Source organism: Carcharodon carcharias, chromosome 27 (assembly GCF_017639515.1).
Source record: "Carcharodon carcharias isolate sCarCar2 chromosome 27, sCarCar2.pri, whole genome shotgun sequence".
In the NCBI taxonomy this organism is placed as follows: domain Eukaryota; kingdom Metazoa; phylum Chordata; class Chondrichthyes; order Lamniformes; family Lamnidae; genus Carcharodon; species Carcharodon carcharias.
Window position 1 is genome coordinate 10272534 of NC_054493.1, and position 18757 is coordinate 10291290.

Consider the following 18757-nt stretch of genomic DNA (forward strand, 5'->3'; position numbering starts at 1 on the left):
CTTTTCCTCTTGTACTTGCACACTTGACTATGCTCAACAACAGCAAAAACAATAGCCTGAACAACATATGTTTATATAGCGAAATTAACGTAATGAAAAGGTCCAAGGTGCTTCACGGGAGCATGATAGAACTAAATATGACATCAAGACGTGTTACAGAAATACAGGATCAGCTGGCCAAAAGCTTGGTCAAAGAGGTCGGTTTTAAGGACGGCCTTAAAGGAGGAAAGTGGGGTAGGGAGATGGAGAAGTGCAGGAAGGATATTCAAGGGCACTGAGGCTAGGGAAATAATGTCACGGTGACATATGTTGGAGCAATTTATACTTGTAGATGCACAAGAGGCCAGAATTAGTGGAGAGCTGATAACTCGAAGGCTTGCGGGTTTGGAAGTGATTGCAGAGATAGAAAGTGACAGGGACTTGGAGGGATTTAAAAGTAACGCTGAGAATTTTAAAATCAAGATGTTGTTTGACCTTGAACCAATGTACGTCAGAGAACACAGGGGTGGTAGAAGTATTGGATTTGCTGCGAGTTAACACAATTGCTGCTGATGAAACATCTGTAAGTCCATGTCGACATTCCCAGACGTCAGCATCGTTCACGGGTAATGGTAGAATCACTCCAAATCGCAATGAAAATACTGCCAAGTGGGGGTGGATGGAAAAGAGTTGGGTAATTTCCAGCTTTTGAAGGAGCATGGACAGGTTGACTGGGGCAAACTTCACGAACAGTGAGAGAGAGTAGGGATGGGTAAGTCGAAATCGAAGATGGATGCATAGAGACAGGAGATGTTGAGCAGACAATAGGAATTGGCGAACAGAAACTGCGTAAGGGTAAACAGAGTGCAGGAACGGGGGGATTAGGAAAGCATAAAGTTAAAACGGAGCATGGGCTCCAGGGATGAATGAGGTTCTAATAAGGTTTTGGTGAACCCTAATCTGTCTAGCAATGCTAGGTTTAGTTTTAACAGAATTTCATCATGAGAGATGCCACTCAGTGTTCATATATCTCACTGAGTGAGATATACGGACAGACACCAGTCAGTGTAAAGATATCTCGCTGACAGAGAGGGGCATGAGAGACACCAGTCATTGTACAGTTATTACCCTGGGGAACTGGAACTGAGATACACCAGTCAGTGTACAGTATCTCCCTGGGAGGGTGGGAATTGAGAGACACCAGTCATTGTACAGATATCACCCAGGGGAACTGGAACTGAGAGACACCAGTCAATGTACAGACATCTCTGTTTGGGAGATGACTTAGCAGAAACAATTTAGACAGGTATCTCCCTCGCAAAGAAATAGGTTAACAGAATTTTAAGTACTTTTACAAAAATTCTGATCACATCTGCCTTTTTGTGGCATTCCACTTCCTCGATAATTTCAGCAATTCCCGATTCTGGCACCAGGAGAATCTATTGGGTATCTGCAGCTTAAAAACCGCATTTCACCAAACCTCACCACATGGAATGGGATCAGCGTTGAGAACCATAGAACCATAGAAAAGTTATGGGTCAAAAGGAGACCATACGGCCCATCTTGTCCATGCCAGCCCACGGACACCCATGTGCCCTTTCTAATCCCACCTTCCTGCACCCAGCCCATAGCCCTGCAGCTTACAGCACTTTAGGTGCAGATCCAGGTACTTTTTCAAAGAGTTTAGAGTTTCTGCCTCTACCACCAACTTGGTCAGCGAATTCCAGACATCCACTACCCTCTGCATAAGAACGTTCTTCCTCATGTCCCCCCTGCACATTCTGCCACTTATCTTGAATCTATGTCCCCGGTTCTAGAATTCTCCACCAAGGGAAACAATTTTATCCTGTCCACTCCATCTATTCCCCTCATCATTTTGTATACCTCAATCAAGTCAGCTTTCAGTCTTCTTTCTTCTAAGGAAAATAACCCCAACCTATCCAATCTCTCCTTGTAGCTACTCCTTTCTAACCCTGGCATCATTCTTGTAAGCCTCCTCTGCACTCTCTCCAGAGTGATTACGTCCTTCCTGTAATGTGGTGACCAGAACTGCACACAATACTCCAGTTGAGGCCTCACCAGTGTTTTATACAATTCCAACATTATATCCTTACTTTTATATTCTATACCTCTGCCAATGGAGAGCATTCCATATGCTTTCTTTACAGCCTTGTCTACTTGAACTGCTGCCTTCAGGGACCTGTGCACTTGCATGCCAAGATCTCTCACTTCATCTACCCCTCTTACTATATTCCCATTTATTGTGTAATCCTTGTAACTGTTTGACCTCCATAAATGTATGACCTCACACTTCTTTATGTAAAAATCCATCTGCCACTTTACCGCCCACTCCACCAACCCATCTATATTGTCTTTGGAGATTTTGACTATCCTCTACATTATCCACTACTCGGCCAATCTTTGTGTCATCTGCAAATTTCCCAATCGTGTAAGAGAACTGAATCTCACAGTAAGTCTGAACTGACATTGGATAATATACCTTTATATTTTTCCCACATTATTCAACAGTTGTTACATCCTGACTAACTTTAATTTGGACCAGAATTTTCAACTGAGGGGATGCTGTACAAATTAAAGCATCTTCATCTTGTGCGCTATGCAGTCATTGCAAGTATTTTCTGTTAGTAGTATTTTTACATGTATCTATCATTCCTAAATGCTCATATTGTTATTCTCGTTTTAGTTATCGACCTGTTTGTATATTGTTCTCTCTGTCTCCCTGTAGACCCACTAGCGTTTTTATTAACTCTCTATGTAACTCCACCCACTACCAGTTACTTGCTACCTTTCTTTCTTTGTATCTGTTGATGCATCGATTTATCTCGTTACCTACTAATATTTAAATCATCCTCTGAATATCTCCGTTTAGCTAGCTAACTATCTGCACCCACAGAGAGCACAGAGCAAATTGCCACCCAGCATATGGCGTTCCAGGCTCATTATTGGGAGAATAATAATTGTGGAATTTCTGTGACGTCACCCTGCTTTCTTACGATAACAGCAGCCGAGGAGAATCTGGAAAAACTAAAATCCAGGACTTTAAAGAACTTGTAACTGCCATAAGCTCATCAGCCTTACAACAACTTTCCAGCGTTGTAAATGTTGTTGAGTATACAAAGCTTCATGTGGTTCAATTACTGCTTTGAAATAACAAATGCAAGATTAATAACACCATAAAGCATAGGAACAGGAGTAGGCCATTCGGCCCATCGAGTCTGTTCCGCCATTCAATGATATCGTGGATGATCTGATAACCCTGAACTCCACTTTCCTGCCTTTTCCCATAACCCTTAATTCCCTTACTGATTAAAAATCTGTCTATCTCAGCCTTGAATTTACTTAACGGCCCAGCCTCTACAGTCCTCTGTGGCAAAGAATCCCACAGATTCACTGCCCTCTGAGAGAAGATGTTTCTCCTCATCTCTGTTTTAAGTAGGCGTCCCCTTACTCTGAGATGATGCCCTCTGGCCCTAGTCTCTCCCACAAGGGGAATACCCTCTCGGCAACTACCCTGTCAAGCCCCTGCAAAGGATGTTACATGTTTCAATAAGGTCGCCTCTCATTCTTCTAAATGCCAGTGAGTACAGATCCAAACTACTCAACCCCTCCTCATAAGAAAATCTCTCCATCCCCTGGCTCAACCCAGTGAACCTTCTCTGGACTGCCTCAAATGTCAGTATATCTTTCCTTAAAAAAGGAGACCAAAATTGTTCACTGCTTTCTAAGTGTGATCTAAGTAGTGCCATGTACAGGTTTAGCTAGACTTCACCATTTTTATATTCCATTCCCTTTGAAATAAAGGCCAACATTCCATTTGCCTTCCTTGTTACCTGCTGAACACTGCTCGCTTTTTGGAACTCATGCAGGAGGACACCCGAATCCCTCTGCACTGCAGCTTTCTTCAGTCGTTCCCCATTTAAATAATAATCAATTCCGCTATTCTCCCTGCCAAAGTGCATAGCCTCACATTTTCCCACATTATATTCCATTTGCCACCTTTTTGCCCATTCACTTAATCTGCTTATATCCCTCTGTAGACTCTTTGTGTCATCCTCAACTCTTGCCTTCCGAACTATTTTTGTGCCATGTGCAAACTTGGCAATAGTATATCAACTTCCCTCATCCAAGTCATTAATATATATTGTAAATAATTGTGGCACCAGGACTGATCCCTGTGGTACTCCACTAGTTACAGTTTGCCATCCTGAAAATGGCTCCTGTATCCCAACTCTCTGTCTTCAATTAGTTAGCCTGTCCTCTATCCATGCTAATACAGTACCATGAACACCATGGGCTCTTATCTTATTAAGCAGCCTTATGTGTGCTACCTTATCGAACGCCTTTTGGAAAGCCAAACATATTACATCTACAGGTTTCCCTTTATCTATCTTGCTTGTTACCACCTCAAAGAATTCTACTAAACATGTCAGACATGATTTCCCCTTCATGAAGCCATGCTTATTCTGCTTGATTAGATTATGTATTTCTAAATGCTCTGCTATTACATTCTTTATAAGAGACTCCAACATTTTCCCAATGACAGATGTTAAGCTAACTGGCCGATAGTTACCTGTTTTTTGTCTCACTCCCTTTTTGAAGGGTGTTACATTTTCAATTTTCCAATCCTCTTGGGTTTTTCCAGAATCTAAGGGCTCTTGGGAGATGAATACCAGTGCATCCATTACCTCTGCAGTTGTTTCCTTTAATCTCCTGTGGTTCAGTCCATCAGGCTTTAGCCCGATTATTTTCCCCAGCACTTTCTCTCCAGTGACAGTTAGTGTATTTATTTCCTCCCCATATTTCCTCATGATTATTTAATATTTCTGGTATGCTATTAGTGATTCCTAACGTGAAGCTGACGCAAAGCATTTATTCAACTCCTCTGCCATTTCTTGGTTCCCCGTTAATATTTTCCGAGCCTCATTCTTTAAGGGGCCTATATTGACTTTGGCCTTTTTATATATTTAAAGATGTTCTTACTGTCCGTTTTTATACTACTTGCTAGTTTGCCCTCAAAATTTATTTTCTCCCTCTCTATTTTTTTCAGTAATTTTATGTTGGTTTTTACAACTTTGCCAATCCTCTGGCTTACCATAATGTTCGCCTCATTGCATGTTTTTCTTTCACTTTGGTATAGTCTTTAACTTTCTTGGTTAACCCTGGTTGGTTTATCCCCTTGCTACAATCCTTCTTCCTCGCTGTGATATATCGTTGTTGTGAGTCATATATTAAATCTTTAAACGTCTGCCATTGTTCATCAACCATCTTTTCTGCTAAACTCCTTTCCCAGTCTACTACAGCCAACTCTGCCCCAATTTCTTTGTAATTACCCTTATTTATGATTAGCGCAAGTGTTTCCGAACTAAGTTTCTCATTCTCAAACTGAATGCTAAATTCCACCATGTTATGTTCACTGTTTCCTCGGGGATCTTTTACTCTGAGATCATTTATTAAACCTGCCTCATGACACATTACCTGATGCAACATAGTCTGATCCCTGGTTGGATCCTAAAAATATTATTCCAGGAAACTGTCCCGAATACAGTCTATGAATTATTCCTCGTGGCTACCTCTGCTAATTTGATTTTCCCAATCGACATGGAGATTCAAGTCACTCATGATTAATACACTGCCTTTTTTACATGCCCTCATTATTCCCTGACTCATTCTCTGTCCAACAGCATAGTTACTATTAGGGGGCCTATGGACTACTCCTACAAATGTCTTGTTATTTCTTACCTCCACCCATATGGATTCCACATCTTCCGATCAAGATCATTCCTTGCTATCGTACTTATTCCATCTTGTACTAACAAAACTGCCCACTACCCTTTCCACCTGCCTGTCCATTCGAAAAGCCACATTCCCCTAAACGTTTCGTTCCCAGCGTTGATCTCCTTGTAACCATGTCTCTGTAATGACTATAAGATAATGCCCATTAACATTTATTTGCGCCGTTAATTCATTTATTTTGTTCAAAATACTAGATGTGTTTAAGTAAGAACCATTGATTGTGCCTTTTTTAAACCATTTTTTCCCTCTTAGACCCTATTTGCTGCTTTTTAAAAACTATTTGTACACTCTGTACCTACCAATCACACTCTGGGTATCATTTCCTAAGTAGCTGCCCTGCATTGCCACCATACCATTTTGCTTTGTCAGCCCATTTATCTCCTCTCCAGAACGCTCCGCAACCCCTCCCCCAACTTTATTTAGTTTAAAGCCCTCTCTACAGCCCTGCCATCGCTATCCTATTTTATTCAATTTGTTAATTAATTACTCTTGTAGCCCTACTCTTTAAATGCTGATTAGTAGGAGAAATTATTCAAAGCCAAAATCATTGGCGTCAATTAATAGCAAATATAATTGTCAGTGATTGTACCGTATTACATAAGCTAACGTATGCCGCTGATGTACCATAATGTTGGGTGAGAAAGGACAAATGGAACGAAGTCGAAAGCGAGGTGAGGTCTATAAATCCAGCCTGCCAGGTGGTTTACAATCCTAGTAACATACTGAGAGAGTGCCATCCTAAATAAAACATCAAACAGGGTTTGTAAGTCTATCTCAATGGGATTCTGGTACTGTGGGACACGAATAGCCATTGAGTGCCTGATGCATGCAATATCGTTTTTAATTTGTTCTCTTGCCAATACAGGTCGGCTGGAGTTTCACGCAGTGAGCCAATTGTAGTCTCCATGTAGAATGGGATTGTCGAGCCAGGGGAGAAATATACCAGGAGCATATAAAATAATAGTCTCCAATTTAAAGTTAATCATTCGGATCTTGTCTCACACAATTTTCTCATGTTATTATTAGCACGTAATTAGCAGGGTTTAGTCTATTTGGGGGCTCTGTTCATGGCTTGTGGGCATCATCTCATGGTTACCTTGTCATTTCTCCCTTCCTTTATCATTCAGTCGTGATTAAGTTAACAATTGCAATGCTACTTTATGTTAGGGGCATGCTTAGAAAAGTCATATCATGGGCCTTACAAATACTGGGCCTGTGTGCGCAGGGGTTAAAATAAGCTATTACCTGAGACAGAATGGCGAGTGACTTTCTGCGAGTTTGGCCAGTGAGGAAATATTCTATCGTTTGAAATGGGGCATCTCCTCACCTTGCCTGCTTTTATAATTGTTTCTTGGATGATTGATCGATAGGGACAGGAAATGTCCACGTTTAGGATTCTGAGTGAATAAAGTCAGGTTATTGCACTAAACCTTTGGTTTCTTTTTTTTCATTATTGACAATACTAAACATGTATTTGTAAGCCTGGCTATCTGCGATTTCTCATGTACATTATGCCCCTCAGCGACATCACCTGCGAAAGCAACATCAGGTATTTTTGTTTTTTGACTCACCACTATCTCTCGCGGCCTCTCCACTGTCTCTAAACTGCTGGATATCATTTTGTGACCCCCAGTATTGGAAAGGCGGGAGTACCTCCAGCTTGATATTGGGAAAACCCAACCCATTGTCTTCGGTCCTCAACACAAACTCCATTTATTAAGCACCAACACCATCCTCCCCTTGCCTACCTTCTGAGACTGAACCAGGCCTTTCATAACCTTGGCGTCAGATGAGCCTTGATATCAGCTCCCAATCACATATCCACGCCAAACCCAAGAAGGTAGACATTCATATTCTGCATATTTCTCAACTCTGCTGCTGCCTGAGCTCACCAGTTGATGAAAGACTCAACGAGGCTTTTGTTGCTGCTAGACGTGATTATTAAAATTCTTTCTTGGTTGCACTCCCAGCTCCCACCCTCCGATAATTTGACTTCATCCAAAACTCTGCTAATCATATCCGAAAACGCAATTCAATCTTGTTGATCCACCACCTCTGTTTTTGTTATTCTAAATTAAGAACTCAAATTTATAATTCCTGTCTTTGTTTCCCATTCCTTACGAGGCCTCGCCAATATTTACCTATGATAACTCCTCAGATCACAGGTTGCTGATAACTGCACTTGACCAATTGCAGCCTCTGACACATCCCTTCATTAATCACTCTAGGTTGTGCGGTGGGGTTATCAGCTGCCTAGGCTCTAAACTCTGATAATCCCTTTCTAAACCTCTCCATCTCTCGACCTTTCTTCTCTTCCTTTTCGACGTTGTTTAGAATTCACTGATTAAATTTTTGGTCATCTTTCTTGATACCTCCTGATATGATTTGGTGTCAAATTGTGCTTTATCTTCGCTCCTGAGAAGCGCCTTTGGAGATATTATTGCGCTAGATACGTTAGCTAAATGCAAGTTGCTGTTATTCTGAGATGAGGAATGAGTTGTTATTTGTTTGTGAGAGCACTGTCTTTTTAAAAAAAAACACATATAAAACTGAAAAGGATCGCCTTGTTTAACATAAACACACAGATCCTATTAGCTGCTGACATTACAACTGCATAATTCATCGATGCAAACAGGATTTCGTAGCAAACTCCAGTAGGCCAGTAAAAGCAAGAAACAACGGGAATTGACATCTGTGTTGACATTGTGCCCCTCCTTGAGCATATGCAAGTGTCTACATAAAGAAATTGCGATCTCACCCAATAATAAATGGAAGGTAAATGGCACATACCGAAGCCATTCGCTTAGGTCATATAAACCTGTTTCCACATTGCCCAGATTTGTGACCCAATAGCTCTTTTCCTTATGTCAACCCCAAGTAATCTCACACCCTGCTAAATCTGGTACCATGATATCAATCCCAGACTGATCTGACTGCGCTGCTTTCCCCATGATCCCGTATCAATGCCAATCTAACCCCACTGCCCCGCTCTCTCCCCACCGTCCTCTTTTAATTCTAAACTAATCCCACCCATTCTTGCTGCGCCCATGGCTCTGTATCAATCTCAAGTTAACCACACTGCCCCACTCTCTCCACAGAGGCCGGTATTAATCCTAATTAATCCCACCGATCTGCTCTCTCCTCATGGACCTGTTTCAATCCCAAATTAATCTCAATAGTCACCGTTTTGCATATTCCGTTGTCAAACTGATGCCATGCCAACTCTCTCTCCCTGTAGACCCATAATCATCTAAAACAAATCGCATTAATCCATAACTCCCGATAACATTTGATTAATGCAAAGTAAATAAATTTCCCCCCACTTTCTGCACAGCCTTGTCTAAATCCCAAACTAATACTACTCGCCATTTACTCCCCATAACCCAATGTTAATCTCACACAATCAGCACAATAATCCCGTATTGTTTTGCATTAATTGAAAACTGTTGCCACAGCCCGTTCTCTATTCATAGATCTACATCCATCCTGAATGTATTCCCCTGTTCCCCGCTCTCCACACATGCCTGATTTCATTCCAAAGTAAACCCTACTCTCTTTCCACTATGACGTGCTAGACATGCAGTAGCAATGTAGCCTCAACTGGAAATGTTGGGACCTGAAAATGTAAGCAAGTAATTGAGGACGGTACTGAGGGAAGTGAGGGCCCAGGCATACGGCCGAATGTCTTTTGCGTACAGGGCAATTTTCCATATCGCCATGTAGATGTCAGTGTTGTCGCTGCACTGGAACAGCTTAGCTGGGAGTGCAGCAAGTTCTGGAGCACAAATCTGTACTATTGCCAGAATATTATCAGGGTCCTTTGCCTTTTCAGTTTCCAATCCCTCAAGCAGCATTCGCGACCCCTCAGGTACTGAAGCAGTCCATGTACAAATGCAGCAAGACTTCCCCTGCTCCTTAAATGTCTGCAACTCCTTAGTCGAATTGACTCCCCGATCTCAATTAGAACGTTGCCAAATAATCTGCCTCCTAAAAGCACAACATAATTGCGAATGTGGCAGACATGGGAAGAAACATTTTTTAGCTAGAGATAGAAACCCAGGTCTGTATCTTCGATCAGCGGCTCAACTTGTGGTAGGCGCATGGTTTCTGGAGAGGGGGCAACAGCAGAATTTGCAGCCAGCAGTTGACCTAAGTGTATAATGGAACGATCCACCTTGCCAATGTTGCAAATGGGAGGCATGAAACTATGAGTTAGTCTGTTTGTTTACTGAACTGTAACTAAGGTGCATGTTAGAACTTAATTGTCCCTCTGGAGACTCTTATTCGAAATAAATGAGGGACTCTTTGAATGCGTCACAGAACTAAAGTACATAGCATTGAGAATTCCCTGCTTTTCTGAGAGACGATGTACAGACCAGCAAAAGGCCTCTTCTTTGCCATTTGCTATCCCATTCTCGCTCTTATTGGTGTCCCTGGTAAGTGATGGGTCCAAATAAGTTATTTACGTTTTTTGTAAATCTCCAGAAAGTTTGTCTGTCCCATTCCATGATCGGTGATTTTTTTCTACTTTCAATGTTATCAGCGTGTAAAGGGCTTCAACAGGGTTCCTACATATATGTGTTTGTGTGTGCATATATATCTGCCTTAAATGCGATTACACTGCGTTATGGTGAATTGTGCAGCATTACAATGTATTATTCAATTCATTATGCTGCACATTTATAGGAATGCAGTTTACTGGATGGCTGTAATATGAAATATAATGTATGGCTTTGCATATTGTTATATTGTTGAACACTGGATTTTCTTTTAGTATAGTCAGATCCAATCCAGAGTTTTAAGTAATGTGCGGAATAAAAGCATATCGTAGTGTTGTAGCATGCATTTTCGTGCACAGATTGTATTACAGCACCAGAAAACTAATTATTACAGCGAAACCATTATATTAGATGAATTGCAATATAAAAGTATATTCAGTAATTTTACAAATGCACTTTTCAACCTGTGAAAGGATATAATAGTTATTGTACAGCAAGTTCCGACTGGACAGTCCCGATAGTTAATGTAGTCTCAGCAATTAATTATAGAAACGCTTGAAAGAGGTTCGTGGAGATTCGAAATTGTAAATCTATTATGTATTTTGTTTTGTGTTGGCTGGTTTTGCACATTTCGAATAATAATATGTTTTAATTATCCGCTGTGTTTGGGTGTAACTGGCAAGGTCAAAGTTTATCGCTCATCTTTATTTCTCACTTGAAAGGTGGAGTTGCGTTTGTTTCTTCAGTCATTGCCGTGCATATGGTGGGGATGCTTCACAGGAGCCTGAACAAATACATTTAATATCGAACATTAGGAAGAGATATTTAACCCAAAGTTTGATCAAAGATTTTGGTTATAAGAAACTTCCTAAAGAAGGAATGAGAGGCGGAGCCGCTGCGGACGGGAATTAAAGAGATGAGGGCCTCAGAAGCTCCTGGCATAACCGCTACTCATGGAGCAGTGAATTTCAGAGATACAAAAGAGAGCAGACGTGCGCTGAGGTCTCAGAAAGTTGTAGCTGGAGGGATTAGGAGAGGCGAGGAAGCGGAGGGATTTCAAAACAGGAAGGGAGAGATTATTAAGCGCGATGTTGCCGTCTGAGACCCAATCTATGTCAGTGAGCATAGGCTTAATGGGAACACGGGTATTGCTTTGACTATGGCCAACGGCAATACATGTTTCGAATGATCTTAAGTTTTATAGCGAGGCCTTGGGATTGACTCAGTGGCCAGAGAGCAGAATTTGTGGCGAGAACCGATTGAAATGCCGTCTGCATTGACAAATGTTTGGTGCAGCATTGGATACTGAACACTGACCAAAGGCTTTGGAACAGCTGGAATCTGGAGATGGCAGAGTTGCGGAAGAGGGGGCATTCAGTAACTGTTTGCATGAGCCAGGAGGTAGTGATTTGAGACCGCTCAGTAACATCTCTCTCTCCTGATTTCTCACAGCCAACCTGCTGGGGATCGTAATCTTATCCTCAGGACAGTGCGGACTCTCCCAATACATCACCTGCTATCTGGTGGCGGTAGAAATAAGCGATTCCCTGGTCATCATCACCGCTGTTATCCTTAACCGGATCGGCCGCATCTACTTTCAGGGCAGTGTCCTGTCCACCACTCCCGCATGCGCACTCAGCAATGTGCTGGTCTGTGCCACGCGGGATGTGTCAGTCTGGCTGACGGTTGCCTTCACCATCGACCGTTTCGTGGCCATCTGCTGTCAGAGCCTGAAGACCAGATACTGCACTGAGAAAACTGCGTTGTTGGTTATAGGACTGGTCAGCGCCCTGAGCTGCGCCAGGAACGTCCCTTTCTACCTCAATTACCAGCCTTTGTATATTCTAGATGGGGCACCGTGGTTCTGCAGCATGAAGCCCATCTATTACACCTCGCTCATCTGGCAGGCCTTCGAGTGGCTGGATCACTTCTTAACCCCCTTTCTCCCTTTCTTCCTCATTCTACTGCTCAACGCCCTGACCGTAAGGTACATCTTAGCGGCCAGCAGAGCCCGCAGGAGGCTCCGGGACGCCGAGATTCAGGGAGACCAGGAGATGGTCAATCGCAAGAGGTCCATTGTCCTGCTTTTTGCCATCTCGCTCAGCTTCCTCCTCCTGTGGGCCACCTATCTCGGACATTTCCTCTACGTGCAGATTACAGGCGAGGGCTATCTCACCAGCCTGGACTTCAATCATCCAGATTACATCCTCCAGGAGACAGCCAACATGCTCCAGTTAGTCAGTTCGTGCAACAACGTTTTTATCTACGCGGTGGCCCAGAGCAAGTTCCGGGAAGAGCTGAGGAAGGTGCTGACGAGTCCCTTCACCACGGTCACTGGTTGTTTTAAGCAGTTAAATCACGGCAAAACGCCCTCACGTTAATTCACTTGCATCACAGTGGTTCAGTTTGTAGCAGCGCTCCATACCCCACCCACCACCCACACACTTTCTCTCTTCCTCTCTCTCCCTCTCTCTCTCTCTCTCCCCCTCCCCCTCTCTCTCTCTCTCTCCCCCTCGCTCACCACCCCCTCCCTCTCTCTGTCGCCCTCTTTCTCCAAAACATGAATATCCTGAGCTGTAGCTCCCTTACTTGAGAGATGTCAGGTCCATACTCCAGTGCTGAAAGTACGCCTGTGGCACTGAATGAAGGTTGAACTATCGCATTTTCTACTTTTCTGGATGAGGTACTAAACCACGCTGAGTATTTGCCCTCACAGGTGGAACGTCAATACTCCACGGTCGCAATTTCAAAAATGAGCAGGAAAAGCTTTCCCCGGGTTGTTACAATAATTGTCCCTCATTTAACATGACTTTAACCAGCGATCTGATGATTTTTCCAATTACCTTTGTGGAAGTTTGCTCTGTGCACATTTGCTGACGTGTTTTCCACATTACACTGGGGGAAGACTTAATTGGCGGCAAAGCATTTTGGGAAATCCTGAGATCTCTTCTTTCCATCTTTCTTTGCATTTTTCTTGATCTATCTTTCTTCCTGCCTTTCTTCCTCCCTTTTATTCTTATTCACTTTCATTCATTCTTTCTTTCACTTTTTTCATTATTTCATCTTTCTTTCTTTCTCGCACTTCACGGAGACAATTTCCACTCATGTTACCCTTTACACTTAAAACAAAGTATGTGATGGGATGGGAAGTGTTTTTTTAAGCAGTGAATTGTGACTTGGATTCTGCAGCCTGAAAGGGAGCTGGACGCATGTTGAATCGTAGGTTTCAAAAATTAATTTAATAAATACTAGGGGGAATTTTGTTAAGAGCAAGTAACAATAAGTAGCTGGGTTGCTCTTTCAGAAACCCGGCATACACGCAGAGACCAACTGATCTGCTCCTTTACCTTACGGATGTAAACAGCGATCTCAGGCCACCCAAACAGTCTTTCTCTTTCTGAGAAACGTTAAAGCAAATTTGTGCAGCGACAGATCTTTAATCTCATTCTTATCACTCAAAATTATCCATCAGTCCATCGTTGTTTGGGATGAGGGGCTTATCTAATGAAGAAATCTTTGATAGTTTGGATCAGTAGCCAGTGGATATAACAAGAATGAGAGGTGAAGTTATTGCAATGTATAGGATCCTGAGGCAGAGGGTGGCCGGGCGGGGGGTGGGGTGGGGGTGGGGGGGGCGGTGGTGGGGCTGGGAGTGGGGGATGGGGATGGGAGGGTGAGGGGCGGGGCGCCGGTGAGTCTTGACAGGGTGGATACCGGGAGGATGTTTCAACTTATGGGAGTGACCAGAAGGAGGAGCAAATTGTAAGAATAAGAGGCTTGCCTTTAAGACGGAGATGAAGAGATTTGTTTTTCTCTCAGTGAGTCGTTGGTATGTGAAATTCTCTTTCTCAGAAAGCAGTGGAGGGTGAGCAATAAATGTATGAGTTACATTGTGCTAATACCACGAGTTAGACAGATTTTTGATGGACAATGAAATTAAGTAGCAGACGGAAACGTGGAGTTGAGATGACAAGCAGATAATCCATGAACATACAGAATGGTGGATTATGCTCTGAGAGTTGAATGGCCTACTCCTGTTTCGAAGTCCCATAGTCGCATAGTTATATGTTTGGCGAGAGAGTGTGGATGGGTGTGTGAGGTTTGAAACACAGAATGTCAATGAGATAGTCAGGTCTACTATAAAGAGTGACATGGTACAGCCTAGAGTGACAGGAACTAAACAACAGCCTAGTGTAACATGAACGGAGCCAAAATGTGTCCTCACCTAATCATAGAATAAGATCTAATCTCACAAAAAGTGGTGATTTAATGTAATGGGGCAAGACCTAATAAGCCAATAACAGATATGGAAACTAATATCATACAAAAGGGGACATTTTCTACTTCATAGAGAACTGAGACAGGGACTTGCATTACGTAAACAGAGACACACCCAAGTACAATAATAATTGAAAACGGATCTTGTGTGACGTAAACAAAGGCATTGCCTTGCACGGTATGAAATAAGGCAGGGTCAGGGTCTAATGCGATATTACCAGCATCACTCAGAATGATGTGCTTTGTACACACATGTACTCTATATACGAAATATGCAAACATGCATAATGCAACAAATACATACATAGTTTATTTTCACACACGCACATAAACACATACACACACACACGTACACACAGGGAATTGGTAGAGCACAATACAAGCATGAATGATTATACTTTCATACAACACGTTTTGTCCCTAAACAGTGCTCACAACGAGGGACCAATCCCACTTCCCTCTCGGAGATTGTTAAAAGACTCACGCCAACTTCTCCACCACATATTACGTCCTCAGGATTTCAGAAAGCGACAAGGCTGAATTTGTTTTCAAGTATAATCGACATTATATTGCAGGGAATGTTATTTACACAGAGGAAGGCGGGAATGTACAATTATTTGTCAGGAGGTTTTGTCAATCCGAGACTATTGGGAATAAAGGAATGGTGGTATCCAGGTAGTTCCTGGAAAACTTCGATTCGTACCCAATAATAAAAATTTAATTACGGTACAAAATGATCAGACTGGCTTAACATCTGTTTATGAATCGTTGAGAAACCAATCTGAAAGAAGGGTTTGCGAGTCTTTTTCTTCGGACTACCCGGTGCCATTGGACCATGAAATGCAATGATTCCCAGAGCTCACTGTCTAACCCTCCTTTGCCACAACACCTGCAAATTACGTATAAGTTCTTGCCCTGAATGTACCTTTGTATGAAGTGAAGTGTCACGGAACAGAGGTATTTCCTGTTATGTCCATGGCACCAGTAAACTGACGGTTTGCAAGTTTTGGCCAAAGCTGAAGTGTTGGAGTGCCTTCCAGTGGAAACCTGCGGAAAGCAATGACAGAATTTCGACCCGAATATTGCAGCATGATTTTGCTGAATTATTATTACGAGAGGTTGCAATGAATGCTATTATTTTGATTTTACTATTAACATAGCTTCCCTCCTTAGTCTTTTCCATTCGCTGCCATTGCTCGTTTGCACAAATAGTGAGATTAATTGTCTCAGTTCTCTCGTGTGCTAAATCAATTAACACAATACATGCTCATTTGCATTCACATTAATAATTCCACCATTATATTTGTATTATATATTTCCACTGTTATATTATTTAGATTGCAATTTGGAAAAAAAACCCTTCCCAATTCCTTAAGAATCAAAGGCGGTCACAAATCAAAATTGAATAGATCCATCAATCACGTGTGATAGGTATTTTGCTATTTCTGTGTTTGTGTGTGTGTATCTATGTTCGTGTGTCAGTGCTGATCACCAGCCTAGCATTACGCTCAGGATCATCATTGGTTATTCAACCGATAAATTCTCCCTCTACACTACGCTATGAAACACTGTCAGGACAGCTATTAAACAGTTATGATACAAAAAAGCTCCTTTTACACTGCTCAACCACTCTTATCCCGAGTCAGTACTCTGCACTGTCTCACAAACAATTACAGAGCAGATAGAACAGGGATCAACTACAGGCCGAATCTCCCTCTAGACTGTACCATACTCCTAGTGCAACTCCAGCTCAAATGAAATGCAGAGAGAGTCTGGTTCGATGAGCGTCGATTATGCGCGAAACTGTGAAATAAATGAACTTGTAACTTCTAAATAATTCGAAATAATATTTTGTTGTATCAAATTGCACAGATGATGCATTTGCACATCTAAATTATATGTCTAAAGACTTTTACTTGTGTATCTCTCACTTCTGAAGCCCGGGACTTGTTGATTCCTCAGTCTCCATGCCCAGTAATTTCTCATATATGCTCCTTGGCTCTGCGTTTCACGATGACTCACTGCTCTGTAACATGCGGTAGGGCCTGACAGCTGAACCGTGTTAACAGTGAGAGCGGTGGAGACTATCTCACGGGATCACAGATACTTTAAACCTTCTCCCAACTCTTTCATCTCTGTATGTGAAGACAAGATACTCGGGAGCTTAATTGGAGAATTTCCAGTACCTCAATACGAGTTCTGACCCGAAAGTTCTCCGATACATCGATATCTGAAATGTCTCCGAGTGACAAAGAGCAGCTTCCAAAACAAGAATCAAATTAATTTCATGATATATGAAAGCAGAATTAAATAAAGTGCCTGCGGATTTTGGCAATATAAAACGAGCTATCTATCTATCTATCTAGCTATCCATCTATCTATCTATCTGCCTGTCTATACACCTATCTATCCACCTATCTATCAATCTATTCGTCTGCCTTTCTGCCTGTCCCTCTGTCTCTCTTTATGTCTGTCTATCTATCTACCTATCCAGCTGTCTGTCTATATACTTATTCCCTTGTTTATCGATCTTTCTCTAGCATCTCTATCTAAGTATCTGAGAGCGAGAGTTGTTTTTCTGTCCATCTCTACACCTTGTTTGTTGAACAACCACTTAGAAAATTTTACTTAATATGTTTCAATAATCTGCATCTGTAACGCCAGCTATAGGATGTTGTAACTTTAAGTTTACATATGGGGACGTAACATTTCTGAATATCGCCAGCCTTTCTAAAGGCCCTGGCTTGGGGAAAGGTTAACGGTGCAGCCGACACACGGCGGTTAACAAGACAGATTGGATAGCAGAATCCGCCTTTGCCTCACTGTGTCGCTGTCGCACAACAATAAACTCTGACGCCCTGGGCCTCAGTGTTATCTATAGACATGGTATTGAGCGTCTTTGCTCGGTCAAAGGAAAATGTGTAACGCTCTTAGGCCATATTCCCCTGGTGAATGGAGGCGATACGTTTCGCAGCCCCTGTCGGTGTTTGTCTGTACCAGGCTACGGAATAACCAAATTCAACCGAGAGCTGATAATCCTGTTCAATCCGTTCCCCTTCCCGATACAGCACCTGCTGAGGGTGGGAGCTCTGATCCTCACACTGAACGGCAGTGAACAAAACGAGGTCACTCAACTACCACACGGTATTAAGAGATTGTTAAAATAATACCTCTGATAAGATAAATAAACTAACACAATAACAACAGCAACAGGACTCCAACTGGAATCATGTATTTGTGGGGTTTTCTATCCATGACGATGAAGATGGACAAAAGGAGGATCAATCAGAGTCCGATTTCCAGACTGAGGTTTGCTGCCGAGTCCAGGACTCTCAATGGTGTGGAGGAAGGGAGGGGAGAGCTTCACATTCTCCTCGTAGAGTGGGAAACTGATGGGCTACATTCTCACCAATTGGGCTGTTATGAGATGTCGTTATCTGACGTTACTCACGGTGCCGCTGAGCGATAGGTGGTTTCTCAAACCAGAGGCCACTTGAACTGTCACCGCTCAAGAAGTTCTCTGCTTCTGGTGTATCAACGGGTTAAATCATTTCATAAGATTTGTTCTCTGTTGTCTTTCAAACTGAAAAGAGCCTTTCGCCATGTTATAATCATAGAGTTTTAAAGCACAAAGAGAGGCAATTTGGCTCACTATGTGCTGGCTCTCTGAAAGACCTATCCATTTATTCTTAATTATCTGCCTGGGGTCTGCATATTTGTCTTTTTAAATTTCCTTTTACTGGTCAAATATTTATTCATTTGTCTTTGAAAATTACTTATAAATTCTGCCTCAGTCGCCATTTCTCATGAACCATCATATTCTCTAACAGTCCACTGCTCAAAATAGAAAAACATTTTCCGTTATAATGGCGATAAATCACGCCATCCACTGACTACTGAGTGAACAGTTGGATTAACTCTGTTTCTTTTTAACCTTTTGAAACCTTCCTTGATTGGTCACAGTTCTGTCAGACCACTTCTTAATATTACCTCTCATAGTGAAAAGTTGCTCAGGTATTTGGATTATCACCTTCTGCTCTCCTCTGAATCATCTTTCTCAGTCTGTCCCACACTCTGACTTTGAGGTTAATAGCAAGCGAAAGAGTCCTAAAAGTGGTCCAAGTGCTTGAACTGTGTTCTCAACAATAATATGTGCAGCTTTATCCTTGTCTTCTTGTGTTTTACAT

General features: G+C 42.2%; 1 protein-coding gene across 1 annotated transcript; it reads left to right on the forward strand.

Annotated features, from left to right (window-relative positions):
* Positions 1-10159: 10159 nt before the first annotated feature.
* Positions 10160-12673, forward strand: LOC121270164 (probable G-protein coupled receptor 139). The gene is made up of 2 exons (XM_041175468.1): positions 10160-10229; positions 11745-12673. The coding sequence occupies exons 1-2, from the start codon at positions 10160-10162 to the stop codon at positions 12671-12673; spliced, it is 999 nt and encodes a 332-aa protein (XP_041031402.1).
* The last annotated feature ends 6084 nt before the right edge of the window (positions 12674-18757 follow it).

Excerpts from the sequence above, each read along its gene's own strand:
- LOC121270164 (XM_041175468.1), top strand. The coding sequence starts at position 10,160 with ATGTACAGACCAGCAAAAGGCCTCTTCTTTGCCATTTGCTATCCCATT. Across the intron at positions 10,230-11,744 it reads CGCTCTTATTGGTGTCCCTG|CCAACCTGCTGGGGATCGTA; the intron begins GTAAGTGATGGG and ends GATTTCTCACAG.